The sequence below is a fragment of the Ictalurus furcatus genome, chromosome 5, assembly GCF_023375685.1.
Source record: "Ictalurus furcatus strain D&B chromosome 5, Billie_1.0, whole genome shotgun sequence".
Classification (NCBI taxonomy): Eukaryota; Metazoa; Chordata; class Actinopteri; order Siluriformes; family Ictaluridae; genus Ictalurus; species Ictalurus furcatus.
Window position 1 is genome coordinate 8,130,632 of NC_071259.1, and position 18,732 is coordinate 8,149,363.

At 39.2% G+C, this 18,732-nt stretch overlaps 1 protein-coding gene across 2 annotated transcripts in view; it reads left to right on the top strand.

The window, feature by feature from the left end:
• The first annotated feature begins 419 nt into the window (after nucleotides 1-419).
• tmcc1a (transmembrane and coiled-coil domain family 1a) overlaps nucleotides 420-18,732 on the top strand; it is a 48,645-nt gene continuing 30,332 nt past the window's right edge. Inside the window, exons 1-3 of one of the 2 annotated variants that reach the window (XM_053624600.1) lie at nucleotides 420-733; nucleotides 9,118-9,163; nucleotides 10,523-10,749. In XM_053624600.1, coding sequence (XP_053480575.1) covers nucleotides 10,705-10,749 — 45 coding nt within the window. In that variant the 5' untranslated portion in view covers nucleotides 420-733; nucleotides 9,118-9,163; nucleotides 10,523-10,704. Of the gene's footprint in view, nucleotides 734-9,117; nucleotides 9,164-10,522; nucleotides 10,750-11,770; nucleotides 12,041-18,732 lie in introns of those variants that run through there. The other variant, XM_053624602.1, reaches the window with a different exon arrangement.

The window sequence follows — 18,732 nt, forward strand, 5'->3', positions numbered from 1 at the left end:
ATGATGCATATTAGAAAATCCGCAATTATGAATTCATGTGTTTTCATTCTGCCTTGCACTATATTACATATAAACTAGGTTAAAGCCCTGACTCAAGAGACCATTTATTTAGCGCGTTAACGCGATAAACTTTCAGTTTGCGCGCAAAAGCTCTTAGTAATCAGTAAGTACCGCCATCTACCGGCCATAGAGGCGCCTGCTTCCAGTTAGTAGATGGATTGAAGAATTCGTTACAGTAAAGAGTAGGCTAAATGTTGCAGCAAACTAGCCTAACTTTTCTAGCTAAGTGTACTACATGTGAAATACACATATACTTCTGAAGTTTTTTTTGTTCAGTCAGGCTTAGTATAATGTTACGTGTATGTGTATGTGTATGTGTGTGTGTGTGTGTGAGTGTGTGAGAGAGAGAGTGTGTGAGAGAGAGAGAGAAAGAGAGAGAGTGAGACAGAGAGAGAGAGCAAACGGGAAACAAAACAAAGCTACTTTATCTGCTCGCGCGTGCGTTTGCTTTCAGGAAACAAACGATGTATTTTGTTTGCTCGTGAATAGCCCTTGTCTGTCCCACTGTCTCTCGTAGTTAGGTGTGTGTGTGTGTGTGTGTGTGTGTGTATGTGTGTATGTGTGTCCTCTTGATGGACTTCGGAAATGCTGTTAAAATCCGAGATGTTCCGTTCACTGTGTTTTTTGCTTTAAAATGACGAAATGAAGCGAGCCGATGAGTTTGAAGCTTTCAGTAAGACTTTAACACATTTCTATACTTCTTCTGTGCACACTTGTACTGTGTACACTTGTATTGTTTTTGTCATGGCGTGTAGTCGTTTGGAACAGTGCATGGTATTTAATGTTTCCTACTGTATATGAGCTGATTATCTTAATGTAAATTCAGATGGTTTATCTCTTGGTTGGGATTTATGACATTGTGGTAGCAGTCTGTGGTTTTAATAGTGATGCATGAACTTTAACATGACTTTTATAGTCATGTTTAGTTTACACCTGTGTGCAAAAGTTTGCATACATATAGGACAGAATGAAAAACAAAGAAAACAAGCTGTATCTAAACCCTAAGTGCTAAGTGCTTTCGAAAACCATCACCCATGTTGGGTGGGGAAATGTTAAATGGCAATGTTTCAGCTAGAGCGCGTGCGCCTTTCGGAACGCGCGCGCGCGTCCTGATTGTCCTGAGCAGAGATTTAAATATATATATATATATATGTGTGTGCACTTTACCAGAGGAACCCAAGCGCGCGCATGTGAGTATATGCTTTTCTAACTGATTCTTCACTGCTTGTTTTGATCGGTATGTCCAACAGCTGTCAGCTGTCAGTACCGGGCATGTGAATGAAATGCATGTTAGTGCACTACTGCATTCTTGAGAATCTTTAGCAATTACTAGAATCGATATTGCATAGAAGTTTCTAGGTTTTGCATCAGGTATGTTCAGGATAGTGTCAGAACAGGCGTTGAGCTCCTATCTCATATTATTACCCAAATGACTTCACTTGTAGGGAAGGAGAAGAAAAAAGAAAAGAGAGATAGAGAGAGAGAGAGAGAAGATAGAGGATGAAGTTTAGCCCAAGCTATATGAATAAATATATTTATGTGATTTTATTTATTTAGCTATGTGAATTATTTTGTGATTTATTTATGTGAGACAAGAGTGTATGGAAGGAAAAGGGGGGAAAAAGGAAGAAAGATAGATTGTGAAGTTTAGCACAAACACAAACAAAATAAATCTCATAAATAAATCATAATCACACACTATATATATATATATATATATATATATATATATATATATATATATATATATATAATATATATGTATATATATTAATTAGTGTGATTATGTGATTTATTTATTTATTTCTAAGGTTTTTATAGATGTAATGCATTTCCATTACATCTCGAATAGCAAATCGTTTGAACCTAAAAGTTTATTTTGATCTGCATCCTGTTTGGACAAACCTAAGCCATGTGAAGCACTGTGCTCAAAGTCATCTCCTGAACGATTTTAGGTCAAGATCTCGTCAACGTGTTACCTTTCCTCATTTCCGTCGTGGTGTACGTGCATGTGTGTTCTCCACATATCTGGTGTGCTGGTACAGGCCAGGCATTTCAGCCATAGTGAATACTTTTTGGAAAGAACTGATCCCAGAGCAGCTGTTTTCGAGATGAGTCAGTCATGGAGGATCAGATTGCCATGTGTGCTGAAGCAATACTAGTTATTTAAATAGGTCATGAGCACACGCAAGTGTACGCGCAGGGTGAGCTGAGTCAGTGTGTGCCAGAGAATTCAGGCACAGACGTCCAGTCATGTTGTCTTTTCCAGTCAAATGGACATGTTGAATAAATAAGCTATGATTAAACTAGCTCATAATGAACCTTTATTGTGTTAAACATGATTATACCACGGTACTGCTGAATTCTCAAATCTGACTGGTCAGAAGGTGTTGGTTAATGTAGCTGAAATTCACTGAAATGTTCTCGTTCGTATATATTATTGTCTATAGTATAGTAGCTGCTCGTTCACAGAGACTTCTATAGTAGACGCTTCATAAAATCTAAGAATATTAAATGGATTAAAATATTGCTTTTTTTTGTCTCATTAAATTCAAGAGAGATAAAAAGAGAGGCTGGTGAGGGAACAGCTGTTTACAGCTGCTGTAATGTAAATGGTACCCGTAACTAACTTGCCTTGCAGACATTTCACAGCATTAAATGTAACCATGACTGGTTACAAAACATCATGTGTTTTCATTAAAGTGCACCTATTATGGTTTTTTAAATATTACCTTTCATGTAGTGTGTTATGTAGCTGTTTGTGAATGTAAAAAGTCTGCAAAGTTTCAAAAATCAAAGCACACGATAAACGGAGTTATTGACTCCCAAAAGAAGGAACCGATTCTGAACAGCTGAAACGAGTCGTTAGTGATTCCTGACTTACTTCCTGTACAGTTTGTAACAAAAAGCCCCACCTCTGGTCTTCATAGGCTGCAGACAGAGCTGAAACTCAATATTGTAGTGGGGTGTTTCCTTTTTGAAACAAGCTGACAGGTAGACCAATCACAACAGACTGGGACATCTGACCAATCAGAGTTGAGTATGCTCTCTGAAAGGAGGAGTTTAGAATGAATCCTTTAGAATGGATCACTTCACTTTTGACACTGGGGGAAAAAAGGTAATGCTGCAATTTAAATTATGAGCACGTTAAAGTGTTTTTTGACCTTGGATGCATGTAAATCTATTGTATGGGAACTTTAAAACAAATTAGGGACAAAATTAGGTGCGCTTTAGTAAATAAAATTGTAATCGATGGCAAATTGCTGTGGTATAAGAGAAATAAAACACTATGGGACGTGCTGTTATTGGAAAATAATCCACTTGTTAATTATATTCTTATATATATTCTACATTCTACAGTATATACTGTATATTCTATATATTCTTATAGCAGGGCATCTTTTATAACTATACCTGTTATCTTTCATTCCTTATATATTTTGCTATTATACTGTACTACAGTGGACAATATGGCAAAAAATTATTTTTAAAAAATCATATCAAGAACTTAGAAGACATGTTTTGTACAATATGTACAATATTTTTATGCTTGTCAGGAAAGTGGCACCAAAAGAGCAAATCTGTGAAAAATTAGATAATTAATTGAAATATAAAGGAAAATAAAGTAATTTCATGAGGGGAAAAAGAATCCCTGTGTTTTAACGTCGGATCAGTTACTGTGTTACTGTGAGCAACTGTGGAGTGGATCGCTGTCCTAAACTCATTATACGTCCAGTATCTCTGAAAAAATGTGTGAGTGGTTCAGGAGTTTTTTGCACGCACACACACACACACACACACACACACACACACACAATAGAAGTGCATTCAGTAAATGTACCAGACGCTACCCTTCTCTAGTGTACACATCCACATACTGTACACACACACCGACACACTGATACACACACACACGCACAATGTGCTGGACCTCTTCCCACAGAGGTATCACCACAGTGTGTCCATTGATGTGAGACAGCTTAGCAGAGACAATGCAACAATGGTACTTCGGGGCAGTGAACTTTACTGAATGTCTGCTGCATCACACTGTGTGTGTGTGTGTGTGTGTGTGTGTGTGTGTGTGTGAGTGAGAAAGCGAGAGAGAGATGGAGCACAGTAATTTCCAGAAAGACTTTTTGTTCTCTGGGCTTGTACCGATTCACCTTTGACAGGGCTCTGTGTGCGCCTGTATGAGAGCAGACATGTGTGTGTGTGTGTGTGTGTGTGTGTGTGTGTGTGTGTGTGTGTGTGTGTATGCATGTGCGCATGGGTGTGCCAATATTGAAATCAGTGCTTTTTGAGAAGGGCTATTGTCTGTTAGACAACTTCAGCCCACCTTTCACAGTTTGCTCAGTCATCACAGGTACACACCAGTGGTGGCTCATCCATTCAAGCAGATCCTTACCATATATACTGATCAGCCATAACATTAAAACCACCTGCCTAATATTGTGTAGGTCCCCCTTGTGCCGCCAGAACAGCTCTGACCCCTCGAGGCATGGACTCTTTGGAGGACAAGTCCTCTGAAGGTATGCTGTGGTATCTGGCACCAAGACGTTAGCAGCAGATCCTTTAAATCCTGTAAGTTGCGAGGTTGAGCTTCCGTGGATCCGACTTGTTTGTCCAGCACATCCCACAGATGCTCGATCGGATTGAGATCTGGGGAATTTAGTGGCTAAGTCTTTACGTGTGTCCAAAATCACATACTGTGACAGTACCTACTGCATTCGATTCAGTACCTGCTGCTCGGCCGTTGATACAGTACGTATTGATCAGTATATGTGTGTAGTATGAATACAATCCGGACAAATTACATCCACCCCACCAGTCCCACTGCATTATGGGATAGCACAGTGTCTGTTGGTTCCATACTGCAGAATCTCAGCGGAAGCAGTAGGTCATCCAGGAATTTTTCGCCTATTGTTTTGCGAATACGGAGAATTCGGACATACTACTCCTTTGGCGTACTGCTTTTCACCTACTCTTTAGTAGGGTAGTACGGATATTCGTTCACAGCTTTTGTCATGTTCCTCAAACCATTCCTGAACAATTTTTGCAGTGTGGCAGGGCAGATTATGTGATAGGGCATGGTTGTACTTCCTTAGAACACTTTTGGTAGATACTAACCAACCACAGCGTTCCTGGGAACACCCCACATGGTGTATACGAGCCATTCAATAAATGTTAATCTTCATAAAGTCCTCCAAACATTTATAATTTAATTCTAATACTAATTACCCCTTGTGAGTGACCAACAAAATAAAATGTTGCAATTTGACAGATATAAGCCAATGTTTCACTGATTTACTCGCCTTTCTATATGTTGTGCCATCAATGGGTTGTGATCACTCTGCCTTATTTTGGTCCACAGAGTTATTATTGCACCTAGTTGACAAAAATGGGAACTGGAAGCAGTGCTAATAGACAGTCCGTACAGGATTTCGAAGATTTTTTTTGTGATTGTTGCAGACAGAAATACTTGATTTTGCTGCGGCTTTTTTTCTAAATCTGTGATGCGACTTGCAGAGTCTTTTGTGATTTTTTTAATTAATTTTTTTGGAAAACTACTTGAATTGGTGAAATCACAGTTGCTTTTTTTCACGTTGATGTTTGCTGGTAATTGAGAGCTTTTAGCTGTACTCATATTCAATGCATGTGAACCGAAGAGCGCTTCGAATAAATGCACCATGTCACATGGCCCAAATCTGTGGAAAATCTGCGGTAATTTTTAAAAATTACACGACCACTAGGACCTGAATCACGCTGCCCCATGCTCGGTGGTGGAGCAGCGGACAGTGGCAAATTCAGCTATTTGAAACAGTGAACCATATAATAATACATTTTCACAAAACAAAAGTAAAGTGTAAATGCAATCTGTGATGTACATTGTACATGATGTACATGAACAAGATATATTGCAAATATTGGGAGAAGGAAAGTGGGATTATAGAGGGGAAAAGTACTATACATCAGAAATGTGTGTGTGCCACGGTGACCTTGTTTCCCCACACATAGGCTGAGGAAGTCTCCCTTTTCCAATGCTAGACTTTTTTGGCCTAAATTCTGGCCTGGTGTGTGGTTTTTGAGATGCAGTTGAGCTAGAAATTTTGATTGAAAGCTGGCAACCCAAGTTAGTGATATTAGCGTTTCTAAGGTTCAACAAAGGTGCATCTAAAACTGCTCAAAACAAGCTGCTAGATTGTGCACTGGATGACTGTTTGCTTTGTCGACGCTTAACTTCCTCTTACAGGGTTACTCTTACATAGTATTCTATAGCATGAGCGTGATTGCCTCTTGAATTAATTTTGTTTGACGCTACGTCTTTATTAATGTCGTCCATCCCCACCAAATCTAACGTCAGGAGCCACTGCTGGTACACACACGCACACACACACACACAAACACCTGCTGTTTCCTCTCTGTGTCATGAGCACAACCAGACCTGTCACTGGTTACTGTCAGTGAGGTGTGTGTGTGTGTGTGTGTGTATGTATGTATGTTTTAGACACATATATACATAAACAACATATAGGCTACACAAATACACAGTATTAGACAATAATAATTACAAATGCACAGACATGAAAAATGATCCTTTCTTCTGTCCCGCAATTGTGTACCAGCAGAGAAGTGTGTGAATGCGAGCGGTGATGAGAGAGGGACTGTTTAACCAGCGGTCGTTGTTGTAATCAATAATGTACATTGTTCAAATTCAATTCCAGTTCGCAAAAATATATTGTTATTTTCTGATCGTTGTTATCCAATAATCCCGAAGTAACTAGGGAGCTATTTCCTTGAGTCCTCAGAAAGCGATATTGTTTGCTCTGTGTCAGCCAAAAGAGTGTTTGGCTTCTGAGCAGGCAGTCGAGAAAACCCCAAATCATTTTCAACCTCTAGTTAAGCAGCATGGGTTGAGGAAGATAAGTCTTCTATATTAACAAGTTGCTTTAAATAATTCACCTTTTACAATGGACTGTTTGCAAAATCGACCTCATTGACCTTCAGCTGCATCAGGGCTGTCCATGGAGCTCTCTCTCTCTCTCTCTCTCTCTCTCTCTCTCTCTCTCTCTAATTATATATTTATTAGTGATTTATTAGTGATCCAATACAATATCAGTATCAGAGCTCACACTGGCCTGAAACTGAAACTCCACTGGTATCGATTCTGATTTGACGCATTTCCTGACCCAGTTCAGTAACGTTATACATGTATATGCTGTTGACGCACGTCAAACGCATGTATGGCTGACACAACAACACCAGATCATGCAGCCGAACACAGGACACAACTTGTCTTAATGTATGTCCTCAACACGCCTGCATGTTGTCAATGACGCATAATTTGACCGCACAAGCTTGCAGAGACTCGACCCAGTCACTGAGAGGATACTCAGGCTCAACTGATACTTAGGGCTGTATAATTATATCAGTACGATCCTGACATTGTTATTGCCTGTCAATCCGTCTGTCAGTCAGTTTAAACTCCTCTTTCTGTTTTGCCTGCGTTCAAGACTACAGCATTTAATCTCCTAGAGAACTGCCATTGGGCTTTTCACAGGGGAAGTGTAATTTGCCCTCTGTTATGAGTGTTTATCATAGCTGAGGAGCTGTGACTCTTGGCCATACCCCTCTTGTAAATGTTTGGTGGTCTCAATCTCTGTTATTTAGGTAAGAAAACCTAAGAAAAATTATGTCAATGGCTCTTGGACTCAATCTCAAAACTTGTATTTAAATATAAAGTGTTTTGAAGGAGGCATCTTTGCAGAGCTGCTGAGGTAACATGATGGTTATTTCTTAATAGAAATAACATGTCCACGACATAATGTATTGAGGCCATAAGTTAATAATTCCAGGCCACAAACTAAGTATCTTGTGGTCATGAATTATTATATCAAACTCCTGGCTGTGAATCGTCTAACTTGATCCCACAACTTAACATTTTGTGGGAATGTCATATTTAATACATAGTCTCCATTCGGGAATTTGCTAAAGGCGACACAGGCTAACACCACTGACTCCAGTATATCTTTATGCATCATTCTAAGATATTGTGTGCTTTTCTCACATTTTGTCTCATGTCTCTGGCTCCTCTAACCCCCTACTCTCCCTATGTATTTATCCCAAGCTTTAGATTTCTAAGATTTAGTCTACTTGATAAATGTTCAGTTTGTCTGGTATGGATCTTAATTGGCCTCTTGTCAACTCTAATTGACAATAGTCTGGACTTTTCTTTGTAACTTAAAGTAGTGTGTGTAGCGAGTAGCTTAATTAGGTCAGGTGTGAGCTAAACTGACGATATGCTGCAAATTCTTATTCCTTTTCATTTCACTTGCATTTAGTCCTTCATGAGGTAAATTAGGTGTGTTCAGGCAAAAGTGAAATCATTTAGCTTAAGTTATCTGACTAAGTGAGAAGGTCTGCTTTAAGAAAATGATATTTTTGATCATTGAGCCACAGTGAGGTGACCTGTCATGTCTGCCAGCTACACAACCCTTAAGTAGCTGAGTGTTACATCTTTTAACAGTTTCATGTTCAGGCTAGCGTTGAGGTTTTTGGTTACTATAGTCTCAAATCTGAAATCTCTGCAAAAGACATTATATTGTTTATTATAGAATCAAAGTTCAAGCCTGGCCATGGGACAGAACTACAAACTATACAGAATACAGTTTGGTGAAAAAAGGGCTTATCTGATTGTCAGGATTTGGAACCATGCACATAACAATAGGCTATAACAGGCTATAACAATTGTATAACTTTATATTACAGAAACTGATTATTGCATTAATGACAAAACTTTTAACAATCTGTATGGTTGGAGAAAGTGATATACTACTACTACTACTACTACTACTATTAATAATAATAATAATAATAATAATAATAATAATAATAATAAATAATGTATAATTATTTCAGATTGTCTAATTGGTGTATATAGTCATAGCTATACACCATCAGATTATTTGAGCAATTGCAAAACTTTATTTTCACTTTTTTAAAATAATCTTTTTTTGTCTCTTTGTATTTAATTGAATTCTCTCATTCTGTGCCTTCAAGCTACTTTAGCTGGCTCTGAGGAACATCCATCTGTATTGATCTGATGGTAAGTGTCTGTCCCTCACATTTATTCTATCTCTTTTCTTTTTGCTTTTATTTTCTAACTGATGCATGACTGGCTTGGAGTTTGTGTGCGTATGAAAGCACTAACTATACTTAACCGTTGTTCAACACAGAAGTCTGTAAGAAAATGAAAAACACTGCAGTTTTTATTCAGGAGAGATTTTCCTATTCATTTATAATGCATGTATAGAACTGTAGAAAACATCCTATTGTTTTACTGAAAAATTCTTAACATACGCTACAGCCAGGATTTATGTAGAACAAAAGAATAGTGCAGACCTACATTCAGTTTTTGGCATTTTACTTACTAACCAGTGGAGCTAGAAGACTAAGCAGGAGCTGATGGATTAGCTATCTTGCTAATGTTATACTTCCTGAATGTAATTGTCCACCATAGACTTGCATTTATTTGCTTATTAGCACTTATATATGCTGTTGTGATAGTATTAAAGTTATTTTAAAAAATTTTTTTATTTATTATAATTTTCAAACTGAGCTGATCAGTCTTCATGTTATTGATCAGTCCCCCATTTTATTGACCGCTCTCCCAATTTTATTGACCAGTCTCCCACTAGATTGACCAGTCTCCCAATTTATTGATCGGTCACCCAATTTATTGACCAGTCACCCAATTTACTGATCAGTGTCCCACTTTATTGACCAGTCACACAACTGCTTGATCAATCTCCCACTATATTGACCAGTTTTCCATTTTATTTACCAGTCCCCCAATTTATTGATCAACCTCCCAATTTATTGATCAGCCTCCTATTTTATTTGGTAATATGACCTTAAAAGTTCTCACATGAACATTTGTTAGTCATTGTAGCAGATTTTTGCTTATACAACTCAATATATTCTACTCTCTAAATGCACAAAGTTCTGGTAATCTCCATCTTGTAGTGGCTGTACTCCCTTGGTTTTCCTCTGTGATAGACAAGCATGCCTTTCAGACTGACATGCATGATGCATGAATTTAGGAGAGCCAATATGGTTCTTAATTGCTAATCTGCATGAGGAGTGTATTTCCTTGCTGTTATGACTGATGCTTGTAGTAACCTTGACATTTCTGTCTTAACAAAGAGAAGCTTGTTTTCTGTTGAGCCAGTGTCAAGAGTTTCAGGCTCAGGGTTCAGGATGTCACCTCAACTTCAACAAGTTCTGTTTAAAAATCACTGACAATGCTGTTGGGATAGGAGTGTTGGGGCCTGGCCTTGAGACCAATCCTCTGCAGATTGCTTTGTTCCTTTTCGCGAAGAACTTAAATGTGACCATTGCACATTCCTGACCCCTGACCTCATTTCTGATTTCCGCATGTGCACTGGTCCTGTCCCCTCTGCAGTTGTGATTTGTGAACATGGCAAAGCCCTACAAATCAACATGAGGGCTGCCACCAGCCTGAAGAGCTGATCCAGAGTGGGCAGGAACACGGCAAGATTACCTCTGAGGAGAAGGTCTCTGAGCCGCTGTCATGCAACCCATGATGCTGTTTTACAGGATGACACACCCCGTAGTCATATACACATGCCCTCAGGACCAAGTTGCCAGTTAACTGAGGAGGCAGAGAAGGTAAATTATAAATTAAAACATGGCATTAAAATATTAAAGTGTGCTCAAAAATATTACTGCAGTGTAATACAGGGGACTTCAGTATTATCTGCAAAGAGTCAGTCAGTCAAATTGGAGAAACCTAATAGTTGTTTGAAGACCAAGATCAACAGGGGGAATTGGGTGTAACTCCTGATCTCATATTTAAAAATTCAAGCATGTCACGTGACAGAAGAATAATGTGTCATGGTTTCTGTTTTATGTCTTTTAAATGTGAGTTTTCATGTGTCTGAAAAGCTTGTTTAACTATTTTGAGTAGGCAGAGGGAGCAAAGTAAGAGTTATGATATAGCACAGCCACTAGAGGGAGCTTTTAAATCAATTTAATGACTACAGAGCACTAGACAGATGCGTGCGCGCGCACACACACACACACACACACACACACACAATCATGGCTCATGGCGTTTAAATACAGAACAATATGTATGATGAGGTGGTACAGCTTGACTTTTGGAGGTCTGCATTTTTGTGTGTGGTTGTGTGTGTGTGTGAGAGAGAGAGAGAGAGAGAGAGAGTGAGAAAGAGAGTGAGACAGTTCCATGGACAGCCCTGATGCAGCTGAAGGTCAATGAGGTCATTTAATCAGTTGCCACAGAAACCTAAAGGCGTTTAGACGTTTTGAAAATACACACATGGCCTTTTCTTCCTATGTTACGTCTCTGTGTGTGTGTGTGTGTCCAGGTCTCTATGACTTATCATTTATCATTTATCGAGGAAACCGCACCCATTTCACTCTATTATTCCCTAAAAAACGTCCCCTCCCCTTTTCTCTTCTCTCTGTCTGTCTCGCTCTCTCTCGCTGGGGAAGAAACACACTTGCAATGCCTCCCCCTCTCCATCCGTCTCACCCCCTAGCAACATCGCTCAACTTACAGTCAGGAAGCATGAGACAGCTTTGTGAGTGTGTGTGTGTGTGTGTGTGTGTGTTTAAAAGAGGGAGGGAGAATTAAAAGTAGACACGAGTAGTAAGAAGGATAGCAGAGTGCATCTCTCTTTCTCTCTCTCTCGCACGCTCTCTTTATCGCTCTCTCTCTCTCTCTCTCTCTCTCTCTCTTCTGTAGTCTTTTGTACACTCAGCAATATGTAGTAGCAGAGTGCACATCTGGATCAGACTACGAGGTCTGCTAAGAGAGAGAGCGAGATTGTGTGTGTGTGTGTGTGTGTGTGTGTGTGTGTGTGTATGCTACGAGACCACTCTGTGTTCGGACAGTATGGTGCAGCGCTTCAGCCTCCGTAGACAGTACTCAAAGGTAGGACCTTTTCAGCTTCCTGTGTGTGTGTGAGAGTATGTGTGAATGTGTCACCCGTGCGTACTGTATATATATCTTTGTGAAGAGTGTACGATGAATCAAAATTGAAACATTTGTTTTTAAAATCTGTGATTTCCATGGCATACAGCCAGGGGGTTTGCAATTGTATTATTATTTCCAGTGGCATGATGGCAGAGTAGGCAACTATCAGCTACTATTTTTATCGCTACGGTAGTTAATATTTAGTGAATAGTTACTTATTATCCTTAAGCCTCATTTAATGGGTTACTTGCACTTTATGAAATTTAAACATATGCCAGTCACATTAAAGGGTTCTTAATCTAAATTCTTGACTCAGTCAATAGCATTAAAACAAGTATAAATGATGAGAACTCAGATCTACCTTAATGGTCGCACCTTGTTGAGCTTCACCAAATTTATGTGTAAATCAACGGTAATGTCAAAAACTCCCAACTGAAAAAATTTATATATATGCATAAATCATCATCAAAATAAAATCCAAAATAGCAGAGTATATCAAAATCAGAATATATGCAGGCCTTATATATTTTTGAGTTACAAAAATACAAAACGTTTTCAGTTGACTAAACCATCATCTATACTAAATAGCAAAATGGGTTGAGTAACGTTTGGCCATGAAGATTAATATACGCTGCTAATTATTATACGTAATGGTACACATTTGCCCAAATCAAAAATTCTTATTCTATTCTATCAAAAACACTTATTCTATAGTATCATACAAAATAATCATTAACAATAAGAAAGTCAGTGAAATTACATTGTATTCTAAAATATGATCCCTGGCCATGTGTGTATAGGCATTTTGTCTTTAATGTGTGAAAGGTCATGACAGGCCTTTGTGTCAACAAAATGTTTGGGTTAATATTCACTGTATGTTGTTTTAGGGGTGTGGGTGTGGGTGTGTGCGCGCACTCATTCTTACATTGCAACGTAAAGGTTACTCATTACTATTTTAAATGATAGATATCACTGGGAACCTTAGAGAGAGAGAGAGAGAGAGAGAGAGAGAGAGAGAGAGAGAGAGAGAAAGACAGAGAGAGAGAGTAACAGTGGACTTTTATGTACTAATCTGAGAAAGTATTTGATTATTTTGCATACAGTAATCTGTGAGCTGCTGCTCACTGTCTGGCCATATTTGTGTTTCTCTTTGTGTGTGTGTGAGACATTTGTCAGTAGGGCACTAAAAACTCTTGTGTAAACACTATTTAAGTACTGCGAACTTCAGCATCCAACTATTCTCCCCTGACCATATGGGGTATTTAAAAGCACGTATATTTATTCATTTGTCAGACGCTTTTATTCAAAGCGGGCTTACAGTTGAGAGAAGATAGTCCAGGGATCACTAACTCAGAACCTTAATTACAGCAATGCTTTGATTATAATTATTGATGGACTGAATTATTGATGGAAGTGAACAGCACACAGTGGTGTAGCCAGGAATTCATTTCAGGGGAGATGTTCGATGAAATCCCCACGTCAGCTGTAAACGTGCACCGCATTCGTGCTTAAGTAGAAGAGGCGATAGTATTCACAATTGAATTATTTAAGGAACAAATTACCGTCAAACAATTCCGCCAAGTTATTAACATTAATAGGTAGGAAGTAAAAAACCTTGATGCCAGTTCTATTGAAAACGGAATAAAATAGCATGCTAGAAAAAGATTTGACATCTTATCTTATAAAAACCAGATCTAATTTTCTTGTTCTCTCTTCCTGCAGTAAATCTCCAGTACTTCATAGGCTGTCGACTCGATTCGTCTTCAAACAGAAATGGGGGAATATGCATGATCCTGATTGGATAATCTTGTTTCTCACCATAGCAGCCAAAAAAAAAAAAGAAAAAAGAATGTGATTTAAACAAACTAAGAGACTTCTCAGTATCCAGGGACAAACCTCTTGAAATAGAACTTGCTAGCACCTTGAACAACAACTCAAACATTTACTTTAACGCTATTTATAGTCTGAGTTGAATTTTTTGGTGTTGCGTCGATGAATAATCTTCAACTAATGCTGACGCTTGTGTAAATGCAAGGTAAAGCACTATGGAGATGCGACGGTGGCTGTTGCTCTAGTGAATCCACCCAATACTAGAGATGTCTAGTTTAACCAATTAACAATTAACAATTAACAGGCCCACCGAATTTCACCAAAGCTGAACATTCCATTCAAGATTTAGTCCCCCTTCACTTTTATAATAACCTCCACTCTTCTGGGAAGGCTTTCCATTGGCTTTTGGAGCGTGGCTGTGGGGAATTGCTTATTCGGCCACAAGAGCATTAGTGAGGTCAGTTGAGGAGGCCTGAGGTGCAATTGGCGTTCCTGTTCATCCTAACGGTGTTGAGGTCAGGGCTCTGTGCAGAACACTCCAGAGTTCTTCCACTCCAGCCTTGGCAAACCATGTCTTCATGGGCCTCGCTTTGTGCACAGAAGCATTGTCCTGCTGGAACATAATTTGGGCGTCTTAGTTCCAGTGAAGAGAAACTGTAATGCTACAGTACAGCATATAAAGCCATTCTATACATTCTAATTGTGTGTTTCCAACATTGGGGCAACAGTTCGGGGAAGACACACACATGGCTGAGATGGTCAGTTGTCCACAAATGTTTGGCCATGTAGTGTATCTCTGTTGTTATCATCATCTAGTTTCAACAACAGCATTAATTATATTCAGTGTAATGATGGGGGAAATTAGTTATTTACTTGATATTTGGAGAATTGATTCAAGCAAAACTAGACGGAACCTACTGAAACCGTGTAGTTTAGTGAAGCAATTGCCCAAGAAATCTATCAAATAGGGGTCACTTGCGGTTACAAATGTGAACCGTCAAGATAGATCTGATCTGAGCAAAAGACTGAATTGGGCAAAGAAGCTTGTAATACTGTATGAACGTATACTATCACTTCTGGTAACCAGTCATCATGATAAGACCAGCTTAAGTTGGTACTGGATCTGATTTCAGAGAACAAAAGCCAAGCATTGAACTAGAATCCCACCATAAACACTCTGTAGGAGAAGTAAAAACCTGTAATCTCTTTAAGGCCCTTTACCAAGATCAGAGGGGCAGACAGGCAGGAGCGAAACTGCTGATGAAAGTGTAGTGATAAAACTTTGTAACCCTCATGCTTTTCATCTTGCTTACTATGGTATTCCATTTTCATTTAACATATCCTTTAAAAATGTGAAACGTTGCTGTAATTATATTCATAGGAAAGCCTTCATGTTAAACCTAGTATGAAACACTTAACTCCGTTCTCACGCTCTCCCTCTCTTTGTCTTGCTCTCTCTAGCTGTCTCGCTGAATCTATTTGTCACCACTCTGATGTCATTCCTGAAGCATTTGCGTGGTATTTCACCCCTCCGTACGGCCAGGGGTGGTGAGAAACACCTGGATACCTCCTTGTGCATGTGCGCAGACATGCCGAGACCTTCAGACTTCAGAGTCAGAAAGGAACCATATGACTTACGGTCTTCTTCCGTAAACGTTGAAAAAACATTATTATTACAGTCCTCACCAAAGCAACTCGTCAACGATGAGACATTTTCCTTGGTTAAATAACAAAACCTGAACAGTTGTGTATTGTGAGGCTTAAATTGTATAAGCATCACTCAGCACTAGGGCTGGCAATATGACGATATAGTATCGATGTCATGATCAAGTATATCACAATTACAAACTAATTTTATTCTGGATGCTTAAAATTCATAAAATGTTATAATTTCTACATGTCTTCATCATCGCACTCATTCGCTGCGTCCCAATTCGCCCGTTTATACTGTGCACTAAAACTACGTACTCTTTTTGTGAAGAAAAACTACGTACTTTTGAGTGTGTAGTAAAAGAGTATGCAACTACTGGGACATACTAACACGTCACGTAACGGAAGAGAGCGTCGTTGCCTAGTTACGCACACTGTCACCATAAACAGTCTCCTCATTGCGTTTGAGCTTTTCTTCATTCGTTATTTCTTATATAATTTATAATATATCATTTATTTTACCGTTCCTTTAACTTAGTTTTATTTACGTTTAGATTTAGTGCTTAGCATATCAGTCCTCACACTTAAATACGTCCCTGAAGTTAAACTCATCCGCCATGTTTGCAGGTTGAATTCGATGAAGGAAACCGCCACAAAACTCCTCCCTCACGCAAGGAGTTGTGGTCAGTATTAGCTGAAACAGGGTCCATGGATCCACCCTTCGAAAATCTACAGGAAATAGTAGACCATCCGGGTACCCGTGGGGTACTCGTTTCAACATACTGCAATTTGGGACACACTAATTCTCATCTCGGATAGTATTTAGGATGGATAGTAGGTGAATTGGGACGCAGCAGTAGTTTTATAATGCTCATACTTAAATGCAACACTGCTCTCTTACTGCCAGTTTGTTGACAAACTTGTATAGTGTGATACATCATAGAAATGTCATAGACATATCAACCCCATCCTACTCAACACCTTCCAATCAATCAGAATTGAGAATTCAACAGCACTGTTGTAAAAGTTGCCTTGGTGTTAGAACGAGATGACACAGTGTGAGTGTGCTATGAGATTGCATCACCAGCAGCGCAACCCGTGTCACGGAATGGCATGCAGAAGCAAGGCTTGGGCTGATTTCTTTCAAGCCCAGACTGCAGTTGTATCCAGTGATGATGCAGAGTGAAACCTGGTCAGGATTTGATCTCTGTTTGGGCTGATATTTTTCCAGCCACATCTGTAACGCATCAACAGCAGCGTGTGAATTAGATTTTGTGGGTGTAATTAATGCGAACGAGGTGGATTGTTTACTCTATCAACCTCTCAATCATCTGTCATTTAGTCTGTTTGCAAAATGCCTATGAAGGAGAAACTGAAAGTAGATACACACATTGTCCAATCAAAGTAAAAATGATTCAAAAGGAGTACGTAAAAGAACACAACAGTCCGGTAAGGTTTTTTTTAGTGTGAATGAAAGGGTTTGAAACAGGACATGAACTGATTAGGGTGTTGCTGACTTGAAATCTAGGAAGCACAAATGCAGCTATGATATCGTGATATATACTGCATTGCCCAGATCTAATAGTTTCATTTTTGGACTGTTGGTAGATATGAGATATTTTAGCCCTCCCATATATCACATCACGACCGGCCATCTCTGAACATCATCTAACTATCCTACATCGTACATCATGCAAGCTCCAGAGTGTGTAACTATGCTGCTAGCTGTTGTACTGAATAAGATATTTTTGTTCTGGGTATAAATGATCATGGCCATTTCGCTGTCGAAATATTTTTTATTAAATCAGTTTTAAATTGCGCTTCACAGATTTTTGGGCTCTCACTATCTGTATCTCACAATCTCTCTTTCTCTCTCTCTCTCTCTCTCTGCCGTCTTCTCTTCCTCTATACTCAAATTTTTCATTCTTTGTCCGCCAACTCTTCCTTTGACTTTACTTTCTCTTCCTCTGTCTGTCTTTTCTTTTTGTCTGTCGGTTCTATCTCTCTCCCTTTCTTTGTCTCCTGTCTCCATCTTGCCTGGGAGATGCATGATGTGTGGTTTCTATGGCAACAGAGTACCGTGTGATCAGAAAAGATGCAGGACTGGACACAAGAGCTGTGTATTTGAATCGTGTGTGTGTGTGTTTGTGTATGTGCTGAGCTAGGGCTTTATACGTAGATGATGCTTTTCTTTTACCTCATGTTATACGCTAATGCTTTTCTGCACACATGAGAACGGTATCAGTGCAAGTCTTGACGCGGATGTTGAAACACGTTGTTCACAGCATGTGAGGTGTGTGTGTGTGTGTGTGTGGTCTTCTTGATCTCAGTTACAAAGCCGCCTGCTGTTTCCTGTTTCCGGTGCTAGAGATGTCACAGCTCTTGCGCTGACCTCAGAACACTGCTGAAATGTTTCTGTCACTTTTCCCACACTTTGTTAGTGCTCAGATGGTTGGAGCCAGTGTAATAGGTTTGTAATGTGCACCTAGGCATATAAAGATAATCGCTAAGGCCAACTATTTCATGTACATAAAGCCCTTTGCTTTCACAACTAATAGGATAATTGTCAGAAGCAGCCTGTTTCTCTGGAAACTATATTACGGTGCTGAAATGTATACTACCACTACACTTATTACTACAGCATTATATACACATAAATACTGAGAACTAAGTTATAAATGTGACAGGAAAATAATCAACACAGACGGGTTGTGTCTGGGCTTAGCGGTTAAGGCGCTGGGTTACTGTTCAGATGGTCAGGGGTTCAAGCCCTAGCACTGCCAGGTTTTGGGTTACTGATCGGAAGCCCCGGCACTGCCAATCTGCCACTGTTGGGCTCTTGTGCAAGGCCCTTAACTCTCTCTGCTCCAGGGCCACCATATCATGGTTGACCCTGCACTCTGACCCCAACTTCCTGGCATGCTGTGTTATGCGAAGAAAAGAATTTCACGGTGCTGTAATGTGACCAATAAAAGCTCATTATTTATTCCTCTTATAGCACGGCAATTTTCTAATAGTTACATAATAAAATTTTTATTAAAATTTTGATTAAAGAATGACTGACTTTTCACCATTTATACAGGGTGTCCCAAAAAGTCTTCTTACATAAGGGAAATTAACACAGTTTTTTAGCAAAATGTCTTCCAAAATTTTTCATGCTTATATATCTA